The sequence below is a fragment of the Rhinoderma darwinii genome, chromosome 2 (genome assembly GCF_050947455.1).
Source record: "Rhinoderma darwinii isolate aRhiDar2 chromosome 2, aRhiDar2.hap1, whole genome shotgun sequence".
Taxonomy (NCBI): Eukaryota; Metazoa; Chordata; class Amphibia; order Anura; family Rhinodermatidae; genus Rhinoderma; species Rhinoderma darwinii.
This window is the reverse complement of record NC_134688.1, coordinates 220,647,264-220,665,899: the sequence shown is the minus strand read 5'-3', so window position 1 is coordinate 220,665,899 and position 18,636 is coordinate 220,647,264. Positions and strand designations below refer to the sequence as shown.

At 41.4% G+C, this 18,636-nt stretch overlaps 1 protein-coding gene across 2 annotated transcripts in view; it reads left to right on the top strand.

Annotated features, from left to right (window-relative positions):
* Positions 1–18,636, top strand: part of GTF2I (general transcription factor IIi) — a 93,356-nt gene that overhangs the window by 26,072 nt on the left and 48,648 nt on the right. For both annotated transcript variants that reach the window (XM_075852870.1, XM_075852869.1), the window contains exons 14-20: positions 2,687–2,745; positions 2,850–2,921; positions 11,231–11,414; positions 15,599–15,657; positions 15,830–15,901; positions 16,602–16,785; positions 18,463–18,521. In XM_075852870.1, coding sequence (XP_075708985.1) covers positions 2,687–2,745; positions 2,850–2,921; positions 11,231–11,414; positions 15,599–15,657; positions 15,830–15,901; positions 16,602–16,785; positions 18,463–18,521 — 689 coding nt within the window. The remainder of the gene's footprint in view (positions 1–2,686; positions 2,746–2,849; positions 2,922–11,230; positions 11,415–15,598; positions 15,658–15,829; positions 15,902–16,601; positions 16,786–18,462; positions 18,522–18,636) is intronic.

Here is an 18,636-nt window from a genome sequence, read left to right as displayed (position 1 = left end):
TGTGGGGGCAGTGCAAGGCGGTGTATTATTTACAGTAGTATACAGCAGGCTCGGGATAAATATTAATTTAACAGTGTAACATGCAAATAGGGGGAGCGATATATTCAACAAGAAGTGTGGCCTAAATAATAGTTCATTAATCGTAATCGGGGTTACATGTTCACTTAAAGGGAATGTGTCGCTAGAAAAATATTATTTTTTTTAGTTAAACTGTTAGTATATAAATGATTACACATTGTTCTAATTTTTTTTATTTTTTCACAAGTCAGGAAATATTATAAATTAGATTCCAATTTATAACATTTCCATATGCTGGTCACTAGAGGGAGCAATTCCCAAAATTGCAGCATTGGCATGTGGTAAAGCAACCTCATTGCTTTATGCTGCAAAATTGGAGAAGACACACTCGCTCTAGTGTACTCAAACAATCCCCCCTCCTTTATCCTGGCTAGTGCCAGGAGAAAGGAGGGGGTTGAATGTTCAAACCTCCTACACTGTGTGCCGCCATTTTTTGCGCGAATGTACAGTGTAGGAGGATTAGATACAGTGGTAATCACACAGTATAACACAAACATAACTTACCTGCTCCTGCCGCCGCTGCTCCCTCCGCTGCTAGTCCTTGCTTCTGAACATATGGACGGAAGCCGCGACCGGAAGTAGGCATCTTACTGTCCGGCCGCGGCTTCCACTCCACATGTTAATGGCGCCGGATGTCGCTCGGCCGAAGACCTTCCTTTTTGACTGTGTGGGAGTGGTGCATGCGCCGTTCCCACACAGACAGCGTACGCTATAGTGAATGGAACGGCTCCCGTTCGCATTCACTATATGGATGTATGTGCCGTATTCCATCTCTGTATGTGTCGTTAATCGACACATACAGAGATGAAAAAAAATGGCAGCCCCCATAGAGAAGTAAAAGAAAGAAAAAAGTAAAACACAAATAAATAAAATGTATTTTAATAACATACTAAAAGCAAAAACATATAAAAAAAATTTTTTTATCGTGATACCTTCCCTTTAATGATGATTTTGATTTAGGTCATAATTGCCCAGCCCTACTAACATGGCATATCTTTAGAAAAATTGCAGTTTTCACTCTGCAACATCCAGTGCACACTAAGTTCTGCAAAACAACTGTGGGGGTCAACATGCTCACTACACCTCAAGATTAATTCCTTGAGGGGTTGTGTTTCCAAAATGGGGTCACTTCTTGGGGTTACCACTGTACTGGTACCTCAGGGCAAGGCAACATGGCGTCCAAAATCCATTCCAGTAAAATCTGAACTCCAAAAATCAAATTGCGCTCTTTCCCTTTTGAGCTCTGCTGTGTATCCAAACAGCAGCTAACAACCACCTATGGGGTATTTCCTTACTTTGGTGAAATTGGGTAATACATTTTGGTGTGCATTTTCTCCTGTATTCCAGGTGAAATTGAAAAATCTTGAGCTAAAACGACATATTATTAAGAAAAAAAAAATAATTCATTTTCACCGTCCAATTTTAATAAAATCTATAAAACATAGGTGGAGTCAAAATTCCCCCTACACCCCTAGATTAATTACTTGAGGGGTATAGTTTCCAAAATGGAGTCACTTCTGTAGTGACATTCTGCCTGCAAACCATTTCAGCAAATTCTGCGCTCTATAAAAGCTTAATGGTGCTCCTTCCATTCTGAGCCCTGCAATGTGCCCAAACAGCAGTTTATGGCCACATGTGGTGTATTACTATATTCAGGAGAAATTGCGTAACAAATGTTGGGGTGCTCTTTCTCCTATAGTCCTTGTGAAATTAAAATTTTAAAAAATTGTTTCCATTTTCATGACCCAATCTAATAAATTTGCTGAAACACCTGCGGGCTCAAAAGGCTTACTACACCCTTAGATGAATTCCTTGAGTGGTGTAGTTTTCTAAATAGGGTCACTTTTTAGGGTTTTTTACTGTACTCAGGGGCTTTGCACATGTGGCATGGCGCCAGAAAACCAATCCACTAAAATGTGCACTCCAAAACCTAATGAAGCTCCTTCCCTTCTGAGCCCTGCCCTGTGCCCAGGCAGCAGTTTATGACCACATATGGGGTATTTCTGTTCTCAGTAGATATTGCTTAACAATATTTAGAGTGCTTTACCTTCTGAATTATTTTGTGAAAATTACAAATTTTGAACTAAAACTACATATTTTTGAACAAAAAAATTTGTCTATTAAACACCTGTGTGAACTTAGACGTGATCGATATCAGTTGGATCCTGTGTGTCAGAGACACACAGGACCCGCTCTTAGGCCAAACTGCCAGTCCAGCTAAACTGACAGAAGCTGTATCGTTATCTCTCAGCCGATTCAATGTATACAGGATACATAATAGAAGCTGTATTGTAAAAAGTGCTTAGAATCACAAAATACATTAAATAAAAACAAAACAACATTCAAAGGTGTACATCGCTTTTAACATTTCCTAACTTTTGCAAGCTGCAAATATGATCAGGTTCATTCTACTTTCCCCTCATATATCCTTATTAATTTTCCATTCATAGTTCATTTTGTCTGAGAAGGACACACTAGTCATCCTGGATATTCCACTTTGCATATTTTTTTTTCTTTGGGACTTTGTGTTTTGTTAATGATCTTTTTGAATCCCTTAAATTATAAGAGCATATGAGAGTAACATTGTCTTAAAAAAATATCTTATTAGACCAGAACTTCTGAATACTACCAGAGAAGCCATAACCATTGAAAGGACCGCTCCAGGAGGTAATATGGTGTTATATTTACTGTCACGTTTTTTTATATGATGCGTTACATTTTAGATACATATTATGTTATTCACTTGAAATTAATTTCACGGTCATTCCTAGTGAAAGAAGAGTGGTATACGAGGATAACGAAATTAAGAAAAATTGTTGATCAGCTGTTCAGTAAAAAGTTTGGTAGGTGGTTTTTTTTTTGTGTGTTTTTTTGTGTTTTTTTTTACCGAATTAGATATATTTGTAACATTTCAATATTCTTGTCTTTAGAATCCTCTATTACTTTAAAAATGATTCTCTACTTAAAGGAATTTAAGTGAAGAAAACATACTTGATGACTGTGTTGTATGAAGTATTGGAGTGTTGTAGCTGTATACTTGACAGGCAGGGACTAGGGGTGGGATTGGCTGGTGCCTGCAGGTGCCTTTGGACTGCAGCTGTAGCTATAGTAAAAATCAATCAGTTGAGCAAAAAAAAGTCTTAACCCGTTAATGACCGCCTATAGGTGTTTATTCTGATGCAGTAGCCTATTTACTGTGCTGCGTCATAATAAATAAACAGAGCAGGGAGCCGTTAAATCTCCCTGCTCTCAGGTACCTCTGGTAGCGGATTGCTGGGAGCAGCCCTGCTCTAATGGGCGAGATCGATATCCATATCGATCTCCTTCATTTAATCCCTCAGATGCCAACTGCTCAATAGCATCTGAGTGGTTTTGGGGAGAGGGAGGGAGCTCCCTCTCTCACCCCACCGGCATCCTGCGATAAGATAGCAGAGTGCCAGTGTCTTCTATGGCAGCCGGGGGCCTAATAAAGGCCCACAGGTCTGCCTCTAGTTAATGCCTGCTGGGCCATGCCAGAGTCATGGCCCAGCAGATGCCTGTCCGTTTTACACAGACCGGCAGTAATACACTGCAATACAGAAGTATTGCAGTGTATTATAGATGATCGCAGTGTATTATAAATGATCGCATTGTGAAGTCCCCTAGTGGGACTAGTAAAAAAAGTTACAAAAAAGTTTAATAAATAAATAAGTGAAAAATAAATGAAAAACACACTTTTTCCCCTTACAAAATGCTTTATTATTATTAACCCCTTCCCGACATTTGTCGTAATGGATACGTCATGGAAAACTAGTGCTTCCCGCATTTTGCCGTATACATACGACAAATGGATGGCACCGGCTCAGAAGCTGAGTCGGTGCCATCATCACCGCATGTCAGCGATGTATTACAGCTGACATCCGGCTGTAATGGCGGGGACAGAAATTTAGTTCCGGTGGCTGCAATGGCAACTGGAGGCCTAATACTGGCCTCCCGGTTTGCCTAGCATGGAAGCCGTTCAGGCCTCAGCCTGGAGGCGGGGCCTAAAGGCTTCCGTAGCCGATGGCAAGATGGGGCCGGCTCAGGAGCTGAGTCGGCGTCATCTGCGGTGAATGTCAGCTGTATGTTACAGCTGACATCAACCTATAACGGCAGGAACCACAGCTAGCTTCGATCCCTGCTGTTAATCCCTTAGATGCAGCGATCGAAAGTGATCGCTGCATCTTAGAGGTTGCCAGCAGATCGGCAGCCCTGCCATGCAATCAGGGCTGCCAACTGCTGCTATGGCAACAGGAGGCCTAACAATGGCCTCCTGCTCTGCCATTACGGAAGCCAAATCGGCTTGCTGTCAGTAAATGACTGACCAATCTAAAACATTGCACTACATAGGTAGTATTGCAATGTATTAGAAAAAAAAAATCAGACGGTAGGACCTTCAAGTCCCCTAGTGGGACTTAAAAAAAAAAAAAAAGTGTGAATAAAAGTTTTAAAACATATAATAAAAGTTTCAAGTAATAAAATAAAATACAATCGCCCTTTTCCCTTATCAAGTCCTTTATTATCGAAAAATACATTTTCTGGTTTTTGGTCACTTTGTCCTACAAATATTGGAATAAAAAGTGATCAAAAAGTCGCAAGTATCCAAAAATGCTACCTATAAAAACTATAGCTCATCTCTCAAAAAACAAGCCCTCGTACAGCTCTGTCAACGAAAAAATTAAAAAGTTATGGTTCTCAAAACTTGGCGACAGAAAAAATACATTCTTTTTACAAAAGTGATTTTATTGTGCAAAAAGTTGTAAAACATAAACAAGTGCTATAAATTAGGTATTGCCAGAATCGTACTGACCCGCAGAATGAAGTTGACATGTAATTTAGAACGCATAGTGAACCCTGTATAAAAAAAAAACAACTATGCCAGAGTTGAAGTTTTTTGATCACCTGGCCTCCCACAAAATTAGATAAAAAGTGATCAAAAAGTCGCATTTACCCCAAAATGGTACCAATAAAAACTACAGCTCATCCCGCAAAAATAGTCCTCATACCACTACGTCTATCAAAAGATAAAATTAGTTAAAGCGTAGCTAAACTTTCGCAAAAAAAAATATTTAAACTGCTATTATGTCCCTCTATGTGAATACGTTACTCCTAGCAATTTTTTTCACTTCAAAGTACCTTTTTTGCAGCTTTTTTTCTTGTGATACCATCCACATCTATTTTCTCACAACTTCCTGATTCTGGCCAGTTGCTAGGGGTGTGTCTAGGGGCGTGTCTTGCTGTGTGTGATGTTACGATCTGTCTGTATCTTTCATGGGCAGTGAACTCTGAGGTGATCACTACACTACTGTGAGCGTGCACTGAGCTATGCACAGCACAACCCATTATATACAGAGATGTAAATATCTCTGAACACTCAAGAAGAAAGCAATCAGAGTTTTTCTTTTCACTTTCCCTGGCAAGTGCAGGGAAGATAAGACAGGGGGGGAGCAGTCCTAGTCTTATCTCATGCTAATTAGCAGCTCAGATTACAGTGTCCTGACAGTCTTTGCCGGAGAGAAGGGGGATAATCATGCAGGCACAGAGACCAGTGCACACAGTCTCTTCCATGCGCTCTGCTGCTAGAGAACTGTGTAGTGTATAGATGCAGAGATACCTTCCTGACATCATGATGGGGGTGTGCACATCTGACGTCAGGATGGGGCCACCACCCACCTGTACTCACATGCAGCAGAATTCGTACACTGATACATTCAAACGGTGTATGGATTTCTGCTAGCAACAGGAGAAATACAAGAAATAAAATGTGGTAGAAAAGTCTCAGAGTGGCCATTTAAAACACATATAACACAAAAAGGAGCCAAAATTCATTAATAAAGTACTAACTAAAAAAGCTAAAGTTGGATACAAAATGGCTGACTTCAAAATGGCCGCCATGGTCAACACCCACCCTGTATATTACAAAACATATTTATATTACACATGCTGCTAGAAAATAAAAAGTTGATCGAACGTTCAGTTACGCTTTAAGGCTCCAATAAGCCAGGAAAGAAAAAAAATGCAGTTGTGCTGACCCGAGGGGAACATTTCTTCTGTTTCAAGAGGCGAATTATAAGGCCCTAAAAAAGGGAACCAGGAACGGTAGGGCCCAAACATATCTGCTGGAAGCGAGGGCACCCGTATTATACTAGGACAACACATTCCCAGCAAAATTCCCCAAACTGCAAAGGTGCGGAGTGTGGACCAAACGGAGGATAAGGAATGACATTTATCAGTGCGACACCGGCCTGTGCAGAAAGGATTACTTCACAGTGTAACACACATCTATGGATTATTTGATTTGTTTTTTTTATTATTGTCTTTTTTTTCTTTTTACCCCATTAGTATATTACATGACTATGCCCCTGATGTACTCTGCTCAGCTTACATATGCCCCACATTATAAACTGAAATACCAGTAAAACTCCAAACAAAACTACTACCAAGCAAAACCATGCTCCAAAAGCCAAATGGCGCTAGCTCCCTTCTGAACCCTACAGCATGCCCAAACAGCAGTTTACTTCTACATATAAGGCATCGCCATACCCGTGAGAACCCCTTTAACAATTTTTGGGGTGTGTCTCCAGTGGCGCAAGCTGGGCACGACATATTTGCCACTGAAATGGCATATCTAGGGAAAAATAGAAATTTTTACTTTGCACCATCCTCAACGCAATCATTTATGGAAAAGACCTGTGAGGTGAAAATGTTCACTAAATCCCTTAATAAATGCCTTGATGGGTGCAGTTTCCATAATGCGGTCTTTTCTCAGGGGTTTCTATTATTGCTTCCCATCAGAGCCTCTGCAATTGTGAACCAATACTTTGTAAATCGCCAAATTAAGCCTCAATTTCGCATGGTACTCTTTCACTCCTGAGCCCTGTCAAATTTCCAGGCAAAAGATTAGGGCCACATGTAAGGTGTTTCTGAAACACAGCATAATAATTAGAGAGCTTTCTTTTTATGGTAACCAGAAACCAATCCAGCAAAATCTACACAAATGCTGCTCTTTCCCTTCTGAGCCGTACTGTATGCCCAAACAGCATTTTATGACCACAAATGGGGTATTGCCATACTCTGGAGAAATTGCTTTACAAATGTTGGGGTTCTTTTTTTCTTTTATTTGATGAGAAAATAAATAAATCTACGTCTAATTGAAGAAAAGGGCTTGTTTTTAATTTTACTGCCCAATTCTAATTCATTCCATGAAACACCTGTGAGGTGAAAAATTCTCACTACACCAGTAGATGAATTCCCCAAGGGGTGTAGTTTCCTAAATGGTGTCATTTTTTTTGTGTTTTCACTGTTTTGGTCCCTCGGGGGCTTTGCAAATGTGACATGGTCTCCGCAAACCATTCCTACTAAATTTGAGCTACAAAAGCCAAATGGCGCTCTTTCCCTTCTAAACCCTGTCGTGTGTCCAAACAGCCGTTTATGATCACATATGGGGTATTGTTTTACTCGGGAGAAATTGTTTTACAAATTTTGTTGTGCTTTTATCCTTTAGGCGGGATTCACACGAATGGGTCGTTCCCGAGCCCGAGTGCCGGCCGGTAAAATCGGCCATTCTGCCCGGCCGGTTTGCATAAAGTTTTGCATCCGTGCCGGGCCGGGCAGATCCGGACAGTGACATCAGCGGCAACTCCTGAAGGGGAATCCCCATGTGTTCGGGGATTCCGCTTCAGGAGTTTCCCCTGATGTCACTGCCCAGATATGGACAGAGACATCAAGCGCTCTGTCCAGGAGCGGAATCCCTGAAAACACGGGGATTCCGCTCCTTCAAGGAGCTAAAGTGCGGCTAGCACATAGCAGAGCGGGGAGATACCTCCCCGCTCTGCTATAGTGGCGTTGCTACGGTAGTAGCAGCCGCAGCAGCAGCAGCTGCTAGCGGCGCCATCGAAGGTGTCGCCGGGCCAGGGTGCTTTTCAAGCAGGGGAAGGGAGCCAGCGCAGCGCTCCCTTCCACCTGCTGTACACCCCGGCCCTGCCACACAGTGTACAGCGATGCCATTCGTCAGAATGGCATCAACTCCTCCTCCTCACATGCACTCTGCGCTGTGAGGAGGAGGAGATAGAGCGCAAGCGCCGGGAAACCCGGCCATCACTCGGAACACATTCCGGTGATGGCCGTGTAATACCCGGCCCCATAGACTTCTATGGAAGCCGGGCGGCCGGGTACCCGGGCGAAGATAGAGCATGTCCTATTTTTTGACGGCCGGATTTCCCGGCCGTCAAAAAATCGGTCGTGTGAATAGCCCCATTAGGGGTCTATTATTCCTAATGCAGCCGGGTGCCGGCCGATTTATGAACGGCCGGCACCCGGCCGGGAAACTCTGCCGTGTGAATGAGGCCTTAGTCCTTATGGAAATGAGAAAAAATTTGCTAAACCTACATTTTCTTTGAAAAATGTAGTTTTTTATTTTCACCGCCTATTTCTAATATTTTCTGCAAAAAAACTATGCGGTCAATATGCTCACTATACCCCTAGATTTCCTCAATGGGTGTAGCTTCCAAAATGGGGTCACTTATGGGGGTTTCCACTGTTTTGTCCCCTCGGGAGCTTGGCAGATGTGACATGGCCTCCGCAAACCATTCCTGCTAAATTGGAGCTCCAAAGGCCAAATGGCGCTCTTTCCCTTCTAAGCCCTGCCATGTGTCCAAGCAGCCGTTTATGACCACATGTGAGGTATTGTTTTACTCGGGAGAAATTGCTTTACAAATGTTGCAGTGCTTTTTCCCCTTTAGTCCTTGTGGAAATGAGAAAAAAATAGCTAAACCAACATTTTAGTTTTCACGGCCTACTTCCAATAATTTCTGCAATAAACCAGTAGGGTCAAAATGCTCACTATATCTCTAGATAATTTCCTTGAGGGTGTAGTTTCCCAAATGGGGTCACTTTTGGGGGATTTCCACTGTTTTGGCACTGCAAGAGTCCTTCAAACCTGACATGGTTCCTAAAATATATTCTAATAAAAAGAAGGCCCCAAAATCCACTTGGTGCACCTTTGATTCTGAGGCCGGTGCTTCAGTCCATTAGCACGCTGGGGCCACATGTGGGATATTTCCTAAAACTGCAAAATTAGGGCAATAAATATTGAGTCGCATTTCTTTGGTAAAACTTTCTGTGTTACAAAAAAAATTGATTAAAATTGAATTTCTGCAAAAAAAAAAGGAATTTTGTAAATTTTACCTCTTCTTTGCTTTAATTCCTGTAAAACGTCTAAAGGTTTAAGAAACTTTCTAAATGCTGTTTTGAATACTTTGAGGGGTGACGTTTTTAAAATGCGATGACTTATTGGGGGTTTCGAATATATAAGGCCCTCAAAGCCACTTCACATCTGATCTGGTCCCTGTAAAAATAGCCTTTTGAAATTTTCTTGAAAATGTGAGAAATTGCTGCTAAAGTTCTAAGCCTTGTAACGTCCTAGAAAAATAAAAGGATGTTCAAAAAACAATACCAATCTAAATTAGACATATGGGGGATGTTAATTACCAACAGTTTTGTGTGGTATAACTGCCCGTCTTACAAGCAGTAACATTTAAATTTAGAAAAATGCTAATTTTTAAAATTTGTCGCTAAATTTTGGTGTTTTTCACAATTAAATACTGAATGTATCGAGCAAATTTTGCCAGGAACATAAAGTCCAATTTGTTCCGAGAAAACAGTCTCGGAATCGCTTGGATAGTTAAAAGCATTCCGAAGTTATTAACCTATAAAGTGAAACATGTCAGATTTGAAAAATGAGGCTCTGTCTGGAAGGTCAAAAGTGGCCAAAGACGGAACGGGCTAATAAAAAGAAATAAAGTTACACATATTTGGTTTCACCGTGTCAGTAACGACTGCAACTATAAAGTTATTACATTATTTTACCCGCACGGCGAACGCCATATGAAATAAAATAATAAAATAATGCAAGAATTGCTGTTTTCTGTGAATCCTGCCTTAAATTTTTTTTGCTAAAACGTGATCAGAAAGTTGCATTCGCTCCAAAATTGTACAAATAAAAACTACAAGTCGTTGCGCCCAAAAAAGCCCTCATACAGCTGCATCAGCGGAAAAATAAAAAAGTTATGGCTCTTCAAGTATGGAGACACAAAACCAAATAATTTTGAAAAAAAAAGTGTTTTTACTGTGTAAAAGTAGTAAAACATAAGAAAACGATATAAATTTGGTATTGTTGCAATCTTAACAACCCGCTGGAATAAAGTTATTGTGTTATTTATACCACATGGTAAACGGCGTAAATTTAGGATGCAAAAGTAGTGAAATTGCTGTTTGTTTTTTTTATCCCCCCTCCCCCCAAAAAAAGTTAATAAAAGTTAAACAATGAATTATACATACCCCAAAATGGTACTATTAAAGAATTCTTGTCCCACAAAAAACAGGACCTTATACAGCTATGTCGATGCAAGAATAAAAAAGTTATAGCTCTTTTAATGCGACGATAGAAACACGTAATAATTAGCTTGGTCATTAAGGCCTATAATATGCTCGTCACTAATGGTTTAAGCTATGGCTTAAAGGGTACAGAGGTCATCTCACTTTTTGCAGTAAGTTTCTATTGTGTATACAGCAAATTAATTTCATATGTTTTATACAGCCCTCTGGGCGATGCACATGAGATTCTGTCAGGGTATGTGCACACGATAGCAGGCCTTTACGTCTGAAAAGACAGACTGTTTTCAGGAGAAAACAGCTGCCTCGTTTCAGCCGTAATTTCTCCTCCTCGCATTTTGCGAGGCTTCTCTGACAGCCGTAAATTTTGAGCTGTGCTTCATTGAGTTCAATGAACAACGGCTCAAATTACGTCTGAAAGAAGTGTCCTGCACTTCTTTTGACGAGGCTGTATTTTTACGCGTCGTCGTTTGATAGCTGTCAAACGACGACGCGTAAATGACAGGTCGTCTGCACAGTACGTCGGCAAACCCATTCAAATGAATGGGCAGATGTTTGCCGACGTATTGTAGCCCTATTTTCAGATGTAAAACTAGGCATAATACGCCTCGTTTACGTCTAAAAATAGGTCGTGTGAACCCAGCCTTAGGCTTGCCATCACTGCCGTAAATGAAGTAGGGTTTAAATCACACTACATAGAACTAGATTAGGTGAACCTTTACTATATTTTCTTCTGGTTTAGCTGAAGCTTTGAGAAAGACAGAGCCGATGCCTGTACCATACCAAAAGTTTGAAGCTAATCCCACCGATATGTACGTGGAGGGGCTGCCAGACAATATCCCCTTTAGAAGCCCATCATGGTATGGGATTCCTAGACTGGAAAAGATAATTCAGGTTGGCAACCGGATCAAATTTGTAATAAAAAAGTAAGTGGTTTATTTACGGTATTGATAAAAGAAGTTTACTTTTAATACTTAGGGCCATTAGACTGGTCGTGAATATGGTCACCGAAATCAATTCTTTAAGAACACATCTGAGCTGTGCACATCAATGTCTATGTGCAGAGCGCAGCATCAGTACTGCATGCACGGACACATAAGTATTAATAAAAACCACTACGTCCTCAGCTGCCGTCTCTGCAATCTGAACCCTTTGGCCATGTTCAGAAGTCTTAGTCTGGGGCGACATAGACTTGATCTGAGAGCTAAAGCGCTGTCCATAGGAATGCATTAGGCTAGGGCTGTTTATCTCATTACAGAAAAATCACTGTGATAAATCGCTGTCCATTGGAATGCATGGAGTATCTTGAAAATCTGTTCAAAATCGCTTCAGTCAAGAGATTTGCTAGCAGTTTTTCTCTTTTTTTTAAATCACTACATGCTGGGATTTCAGAGCTACACACTTTTTGGGAGCAATTTTTAAGAGATTTTCAAGCTATTCAATGCTTTGCTATGGACAGCACTTTTTTTTTTTATAGGAGTTGAATAGCCCAAGCCTAATGCATTCCTATAGGCAGCAATTTATCGCTCGCTACAAAACAAAAGTCTAAGTCTAGCCCCAGCCTTATTAGTGGAAATGATTAGTCTAATGGGCCATACGTGTTTAAAGTGACCTATCCGGTTTAAAGGGAATGTATCTTCAGAAAACGACATATTTAAAAAAATAAAAAAAAATGTTTTATTATAATATTTTTTTTATGTAACTAGTAACTATCCACATAAAGTTATTTAAATATTCCAGTTTTTACATTGACCACTAGAGTTCATATAAGGGGAGCTGATCAAGCGCTAAATGATGGTCTATATTGTCGATCGGCGCTCGTTTACTGCCGGTGTAAAAAGACCTTAACACTATACACACAAAAAAGGCTCTGTATGCTCCTTCCCTGTTCTTCGGGGATGGGGTGTACTCCGTCACTTCCTGGAGACTGTAAGAAATCTATGACATTTCTCTGTCAATTGACTCCCATTTACCATTTATTTCATAAAGCACACACACCCTGCTGCACTGTCTATATAAACTATACAGGAAGGAAGTGTGTGTGTGTGTGTGTGTGTGTGTGTGTGTGTGTGTGTGTGTGTATGTGTATATATATATATATATAATGTGTATGCAGAGGCGTAGCTAGGTTCTCCAGCACCCGGGGCAAAGATTCAGTTTGGCGCCCCCCCTCCCCAATCTCTTTCCCGACATCTCCTTCCCCCTCGCCGTGTTTGTTTTCACTACCAATCGACGTGTCATTTCTTTTTATGTAACGCGAGCATAAAATTATTTGTACATTTCACAAGCAATATAGTTCTATACACAACACCAGAACCAAGCTCAGTACATATATACAACACCAGCACAAATACAGCTCAATTTAGTGCAACCCCTGCCGTATAGGTTTGTATGGTGTAAAACTACAGCTCCCAGCATAGCCCGAACAATGGTAAGGATATGCTGGGAGATGCCGTATCACAAAAAATAAATCCTATCATAATCATTCCACCCATCATCTCACTGCAGATCATACAGTGACTACATTACTGATTAGAGGCAGAGTGAACATTTACATTAAGTGACTCAACGGTGACGTCTCCCATTCTAGTTCTTTCTCTCCATCCGGTCCAGACCTCTATGATGACGTCTCCCGGTCATAGCCCATTTCTGCAGTTTGCCGCTCAGATGTCTTCAGCTTCTCACTTTTCCAACATTTCTGCACCTATAAATAAATATAAAGTTATCATTATACCACACACTACGCCCCTAAATATAATAGCGCCATACACTGCCCCTCTAATTATAATAGCACCATACACCATGTCCCACACACACACTGTGCCCCCTCTAGATAGTGCCTGCCATAGAGCCCCCTGTAGATAGTGCCTGACAGAGCCCCTGTAGATAGTGCCCCCATATAGACCACCCCTGTATATAGTGTCCCACAAATAACTCCCCCTATAGTGCTCTATAGATAGCCCACCCCTGTATATAGAGCTCTACAGATAGCCCACCCCTGTATATAGCCCCCTGTAGATATAGCCCACCCCTGTATATAGCGCTCCACATATAGTCCACCCCTGTATATAGTGTTTCACAGATAGCCCACCGCTGTATATAGCCCCCCCTTGTACATATAGTCCACCCCTGTATATAGTGCTCCACTAGATAGTCGACCCCTGTATATAGTGCTCCACAGATAGCCCACCCCTGTATATACTATATACAAGGGTGGGCTATCTGTGGAGCACTATATACAGGGGTGGACTATATGTACAAGGGGGCTATGTACAGGGGTGGGCTTTCTGTGGAGCACTATAGGGGTAGCTATTTGTGGGATACTATATACAGGGGTGGGCTATATCTACAGGGGGACTATATACAGGGGTGGGCTATATCTACAGGGGGACTATATACAGGGCTGGGCTATACACAGGGGGGCTATATCTACAGGGGTGGGCTATACACAGGAGGGCTATATCTACAGAGGGGGGCTATATACAGGTGGGCTATATACAGGGGGAATATATCTACAGGGGGCTATATCTACAGGGGTGGGCTATACACAGGGGGGGCTATATCTACAGAGGGGGGCTATATACAGGGGTGGGCTATATACAGGGGTGGGCTATATACAGGGGGGCTATATCTACACCGGGGCTATATCTACAGGGGTGGGCTATATCTACAGGGCTGGGCTATATACAGGGCGACTATATCTACAGGGGGGGCTATATACTGGGGTGGGCTATCTATGGAGTGGGGTGGGCTATATCTACAGAGGGGGGCTATATACAGGGGTGGGCTATATACAGGCGGAATATATCTACAGGGGGCTATATCTACAGGGGTGGGCTATACACAGGGGGGCTATATCTACAGAGGGGGGCTATATACAGGGGTGGGCTATATACAGGGGTGGGCTATATACAGGGGGGCTATATCTACAGGGGTGGGCTATATCTACAGGGCTGGGCTATATACAGGGCGACTATATCTACAGGGGGGGCTATATACAGGGGTGGGCTATATATGGTGCTCTATAGACAGCCCACTCCAGTATATAGCCCCCCCCTGTAGATATAGTTGCCCAGTATATAGCCCCCCTGTAGATATAGTCCCCCTGTAGATAGACATCCCCCGTAGATAAAGCCGTCCCCCCCCCCTAGATAAAATCCCCCGTAGATAAAGCCGTCCCCCCCCTAGATAAAGTCCCCCGTGTAGACAAAGTCCCCCCCCCCCCCCCGTGTAGACTAAGTCCCCCCCGCAGATACAGCCACACACTTCTATTACAATTTAAAAAAAATAAAAACATTTCAAACTCACCTTATTCCCGCTCCCACGCCGTCCAGCAGCCATGGAGACCTGCTCTCTTCTGCGCAGGTCTCCAGGGGGTTGAACACCGCGTCTATGAAAGGCGCTGATTGGCTGGGCAGGATGACTTTCCCTGTCAGTCAGTCAGCGCCTTTCAGCGACGGAAGCTTCACTGGTACAAAAGGTACCAGTCGCTTCATTCGTGGAAAGGCGCTGAATGGCCGGGCACGGAACGTGCCCGGTCATCATTGCTTCCAATTGTACCTGTGTCCTTGCGACACAGGTACAATTATAGTGCAGGAGGAGGTGGCGCTGGCGCCCCCCTCTGAACTGCGCCCGGGGCACATGCCCCGCCTGCCCCCCCTAGCTACGCCCCTGGTGTATGCGTATATTCTATATTATGGCATTTATTTATTTTTTACTATGAATTATTATTGTATGGCTTTTCCTGTTTTCCTTACATACCTGCTAGAGATACTTGCTGGAGCATTGTATGCTATTCATCTGAATTGATCTTTGGTTTGGAAAGTTGTGTTGAATGTGATAAATGTCTCTAAACGGCACTAAAAGGCGTTTGGTCATTCCATAGTTTTAGATCCAGTAGAGGTCTGAACTCATTGACTTCAATGATAAACTTTTTGTAGAGTTCCCATTTAACTTGATCATGTGAGGGCATTTAGTTATTTGTTTGTGAAATTAAGTTTGCAAGTATTATGAAATATTATGAATATGAACGATATATGATTGTATTATATTATTTATAATTTTTGTTCAATTACTGTATAACTTTCATACACCTTTTTCCCCTTAACAGGCCGGAGCTACTTACACAGAACACCGCAGAATCTGTTCAAAACAGAACAAATGCAGGAGGTACATATGACAAGACTTGATACTTGCCCTGTAATAATGTTGTAATAGTGTGAGTGCTTATATAAGCCGAGACTTTACTTCTCAGTATCATTGTTACTGTTTTTTTTCTGTTTAATGTACTTAAATTTTTAAATTAAGAATACACTGGGCACTTTGTGTGTCTTTTTTCCAGCAAAAGAAGACTGGAATGTTAGAATTACTAAATTAAGGAAACAAGTTGAAGAAATCTTTAACACAAAATTTGGTAAGCAATGGGTCAATAATGTTTTTTGTTATTATTGCAATTACTAGTAATCGGTCATTGACATGGTGGCAGAATATGGGAAGAGAGAACACATTAATGAAAATAAGAATAGTAAGTAACCATAATAAAGTCCACATTCTCAGTCACAGTCCATATTTCTGTTGATTAAATGCATCAAATAGGATCTGATGAAAAGTGATACTGCGGTGCTAATCCAAGAAGTTTGCCATTCAATATATATATATATATACCAGAAAACTAACGTACATTAATGGAATCTGCCCCAATATTGTAAGCAAACCAACATTCATTTGAATGGTCCTATGCTTAGAATGTTGTCAGATTTTTAGTGACCGAAACCGTAGTACCAAAGAAATTTGAGAACAATATAGAGCCCTTTTTATTCTGGAAATTAGTGGTGGTCTGAGATCAAATTTCACCAATGCTTGGTTTCGACATGTATCTATGACATATTAGAAGATCAGTTTGAATAGTCTTTCCCTTTAAATTGTGATGAGGTGAGATGATCAACCTTGAAGTGCAGGTGAGAAGTTGATGGGTTCCACCTGAGCAGAGTGTGGAACAGAATGGGATTTTAGGAGTAGGATAGCTAAATAAATGTAATGAATGCGGTATTAGGTGAGCTTTTAGCGGGAATATCTGAGATTGTTTTATTTTCTCTTTCTCTCTCTTTTTTCAGCACAATCATTGGGACTCCCAGAAGCAGTTAAAGTTCCTTATCCAGTGTTTGAATCCAATCCAGAGTTTCTTTACGTGGAGGGATTGCCAGAAGGAATACCATTTCGGAGCCCCACATGGTTTGGAATCCCTCGTCTAGAGAGGATTGTGAGAGGAAGTGCCAAAATCAAGTTTATTGTTAAGAAGTAAGTAGTTTCCTCTTTGATAAATTGTATCAACATATTTAATTACTTCTAGGCAGGGGCAGACTGAGCATTCTGGTCATCCAGTATCGCCCCATGGCCTGGCAGCAGAACGGGCCTTAAAGAAGTTGTCAGACAAAAAGAAAAACAAATTATTGTTTTGCTTTTGTAAATTAAAGAAACGTTCTAATATACTTTCATTTTCAAACCTGCACGGATTGCAGGTTTTCAGTCCCTTCGGGTAGACCTGTAAGTTCTGAGCTGCCGTTGTTGATGTGATGCCTCGACACAGGCTTCGGGGGAAGGAGCTCCTCCCTCCTCTCTGTGTGTCATTGACGTGGATAAAGGGACTGGCTACCTGGCTCAATTCATCATCGAAGGCTTAGCTGATGAATGGAGTCAGGCAGCCAGTCCCTTCATCCAGGTCATCGACACATTGAATGGAGGGGGGGCTCCTTCCCCCGGAGCCTATGTTGAGGCGTCACAGCAAGAACGGCAAATCCAAACTTTCGGGTCCACGTGACAGGAACTTAAAATCTGCGATCCATGCAGGTTTGAAAACTAAAGTTTATTAGAAACGTAATAATAATAAATTGTTTTTATTTTCGTCGGACAATCACTTTAAGGTCACCTTTGCGCCATAAGCAAATGATAGCTCAAGTGATTACATCAGATTTCATTTGTGTAAGGCCTTATATACAAGACCGTAAAAAATAATGTTTTTTACATCCATACATATTCTTAGAAATCATCAAAAATAAAATCCTCTGCTGTCCCAACGGTCATTCGGACTTAATATGGATCCAATACGAATAGTTTATCAGATCGGTATAACGGATGCATCCAAGTATCATCCGAGTTTGTTTGTGCAGGAAAATGTCTGGATAGAAACATTTATTATTAAAGGGACAGTGTACAGACAGTATTATGATATTAAAGGGAACCTGTCACCAGCATTTCACCTGTTAAACCAGCAATACCTGGTGGAACTGGGTGAAAAAAACATCTTTATGTAACCTATAATGATTTTCTTAGTAGGCTCTGTACCTAGAGTCATATCTTCAGTCAAAAGAGTCATCTCTTAATTCCTCAAGCCTTTCCAAGTTAACCCACCTCCTTACTTTTGATTGACAGCATTCAGGGCGGGCCAGTTTTGGGCGGTGGGCGGGCATAAGAAGAGGAAGGCGTAGACTGCCGGATTATTACCATAAAAGGCGCAAAATGTTTGCAGACCGTTTTTTACGGTCAGAGGAGGAGTTTAGGAGAGGATAACGGTAATGAACTTTTGACAGCAGCGGCCAGCGAGGGGTGAGTAGAGTTCAAAAGGTGAAATGCTGGTGACAGGTTCCCTTTAAGACTGGAGTAGACTAGAATATTACACAGAAATAAAACAGTCAGTCACCTAATGCCATTACTTCCCAAATCAAATATATGAGGATTCTATTTGAGAAGGGATTGCATAAGCTATATACAGCACATGCCTAAAACAGAGAATAGTTTAGATTTAAATACTTACAGGAGTAAATGCAAGTCCCGTGCCACTTTAGAAACAAATGCTAAAGCTATGTCTCATTGATAAATGTTGTATTCGCTTTGGTTTACATGGTAAAGGAGTTGAGAAAAACGCGTCAATTTATTGCTTACATGTAACAGCCATACTGTTCTCATTTCCTATAACAGGCCACAGCTTGTAGCACCACATCTGCCTCCTGAACTTGTCAGTAAAATAAACATGGAAGGTAAGGTAATCTTACTTAGAAATAAAAGCATTGAGGCATTTGGTAAATAATTTTTTTTTGTTTCTGCATCCTGTGAAATCTTGGGCCCACTAAGCAGAAAATGACAGGAGAAAAT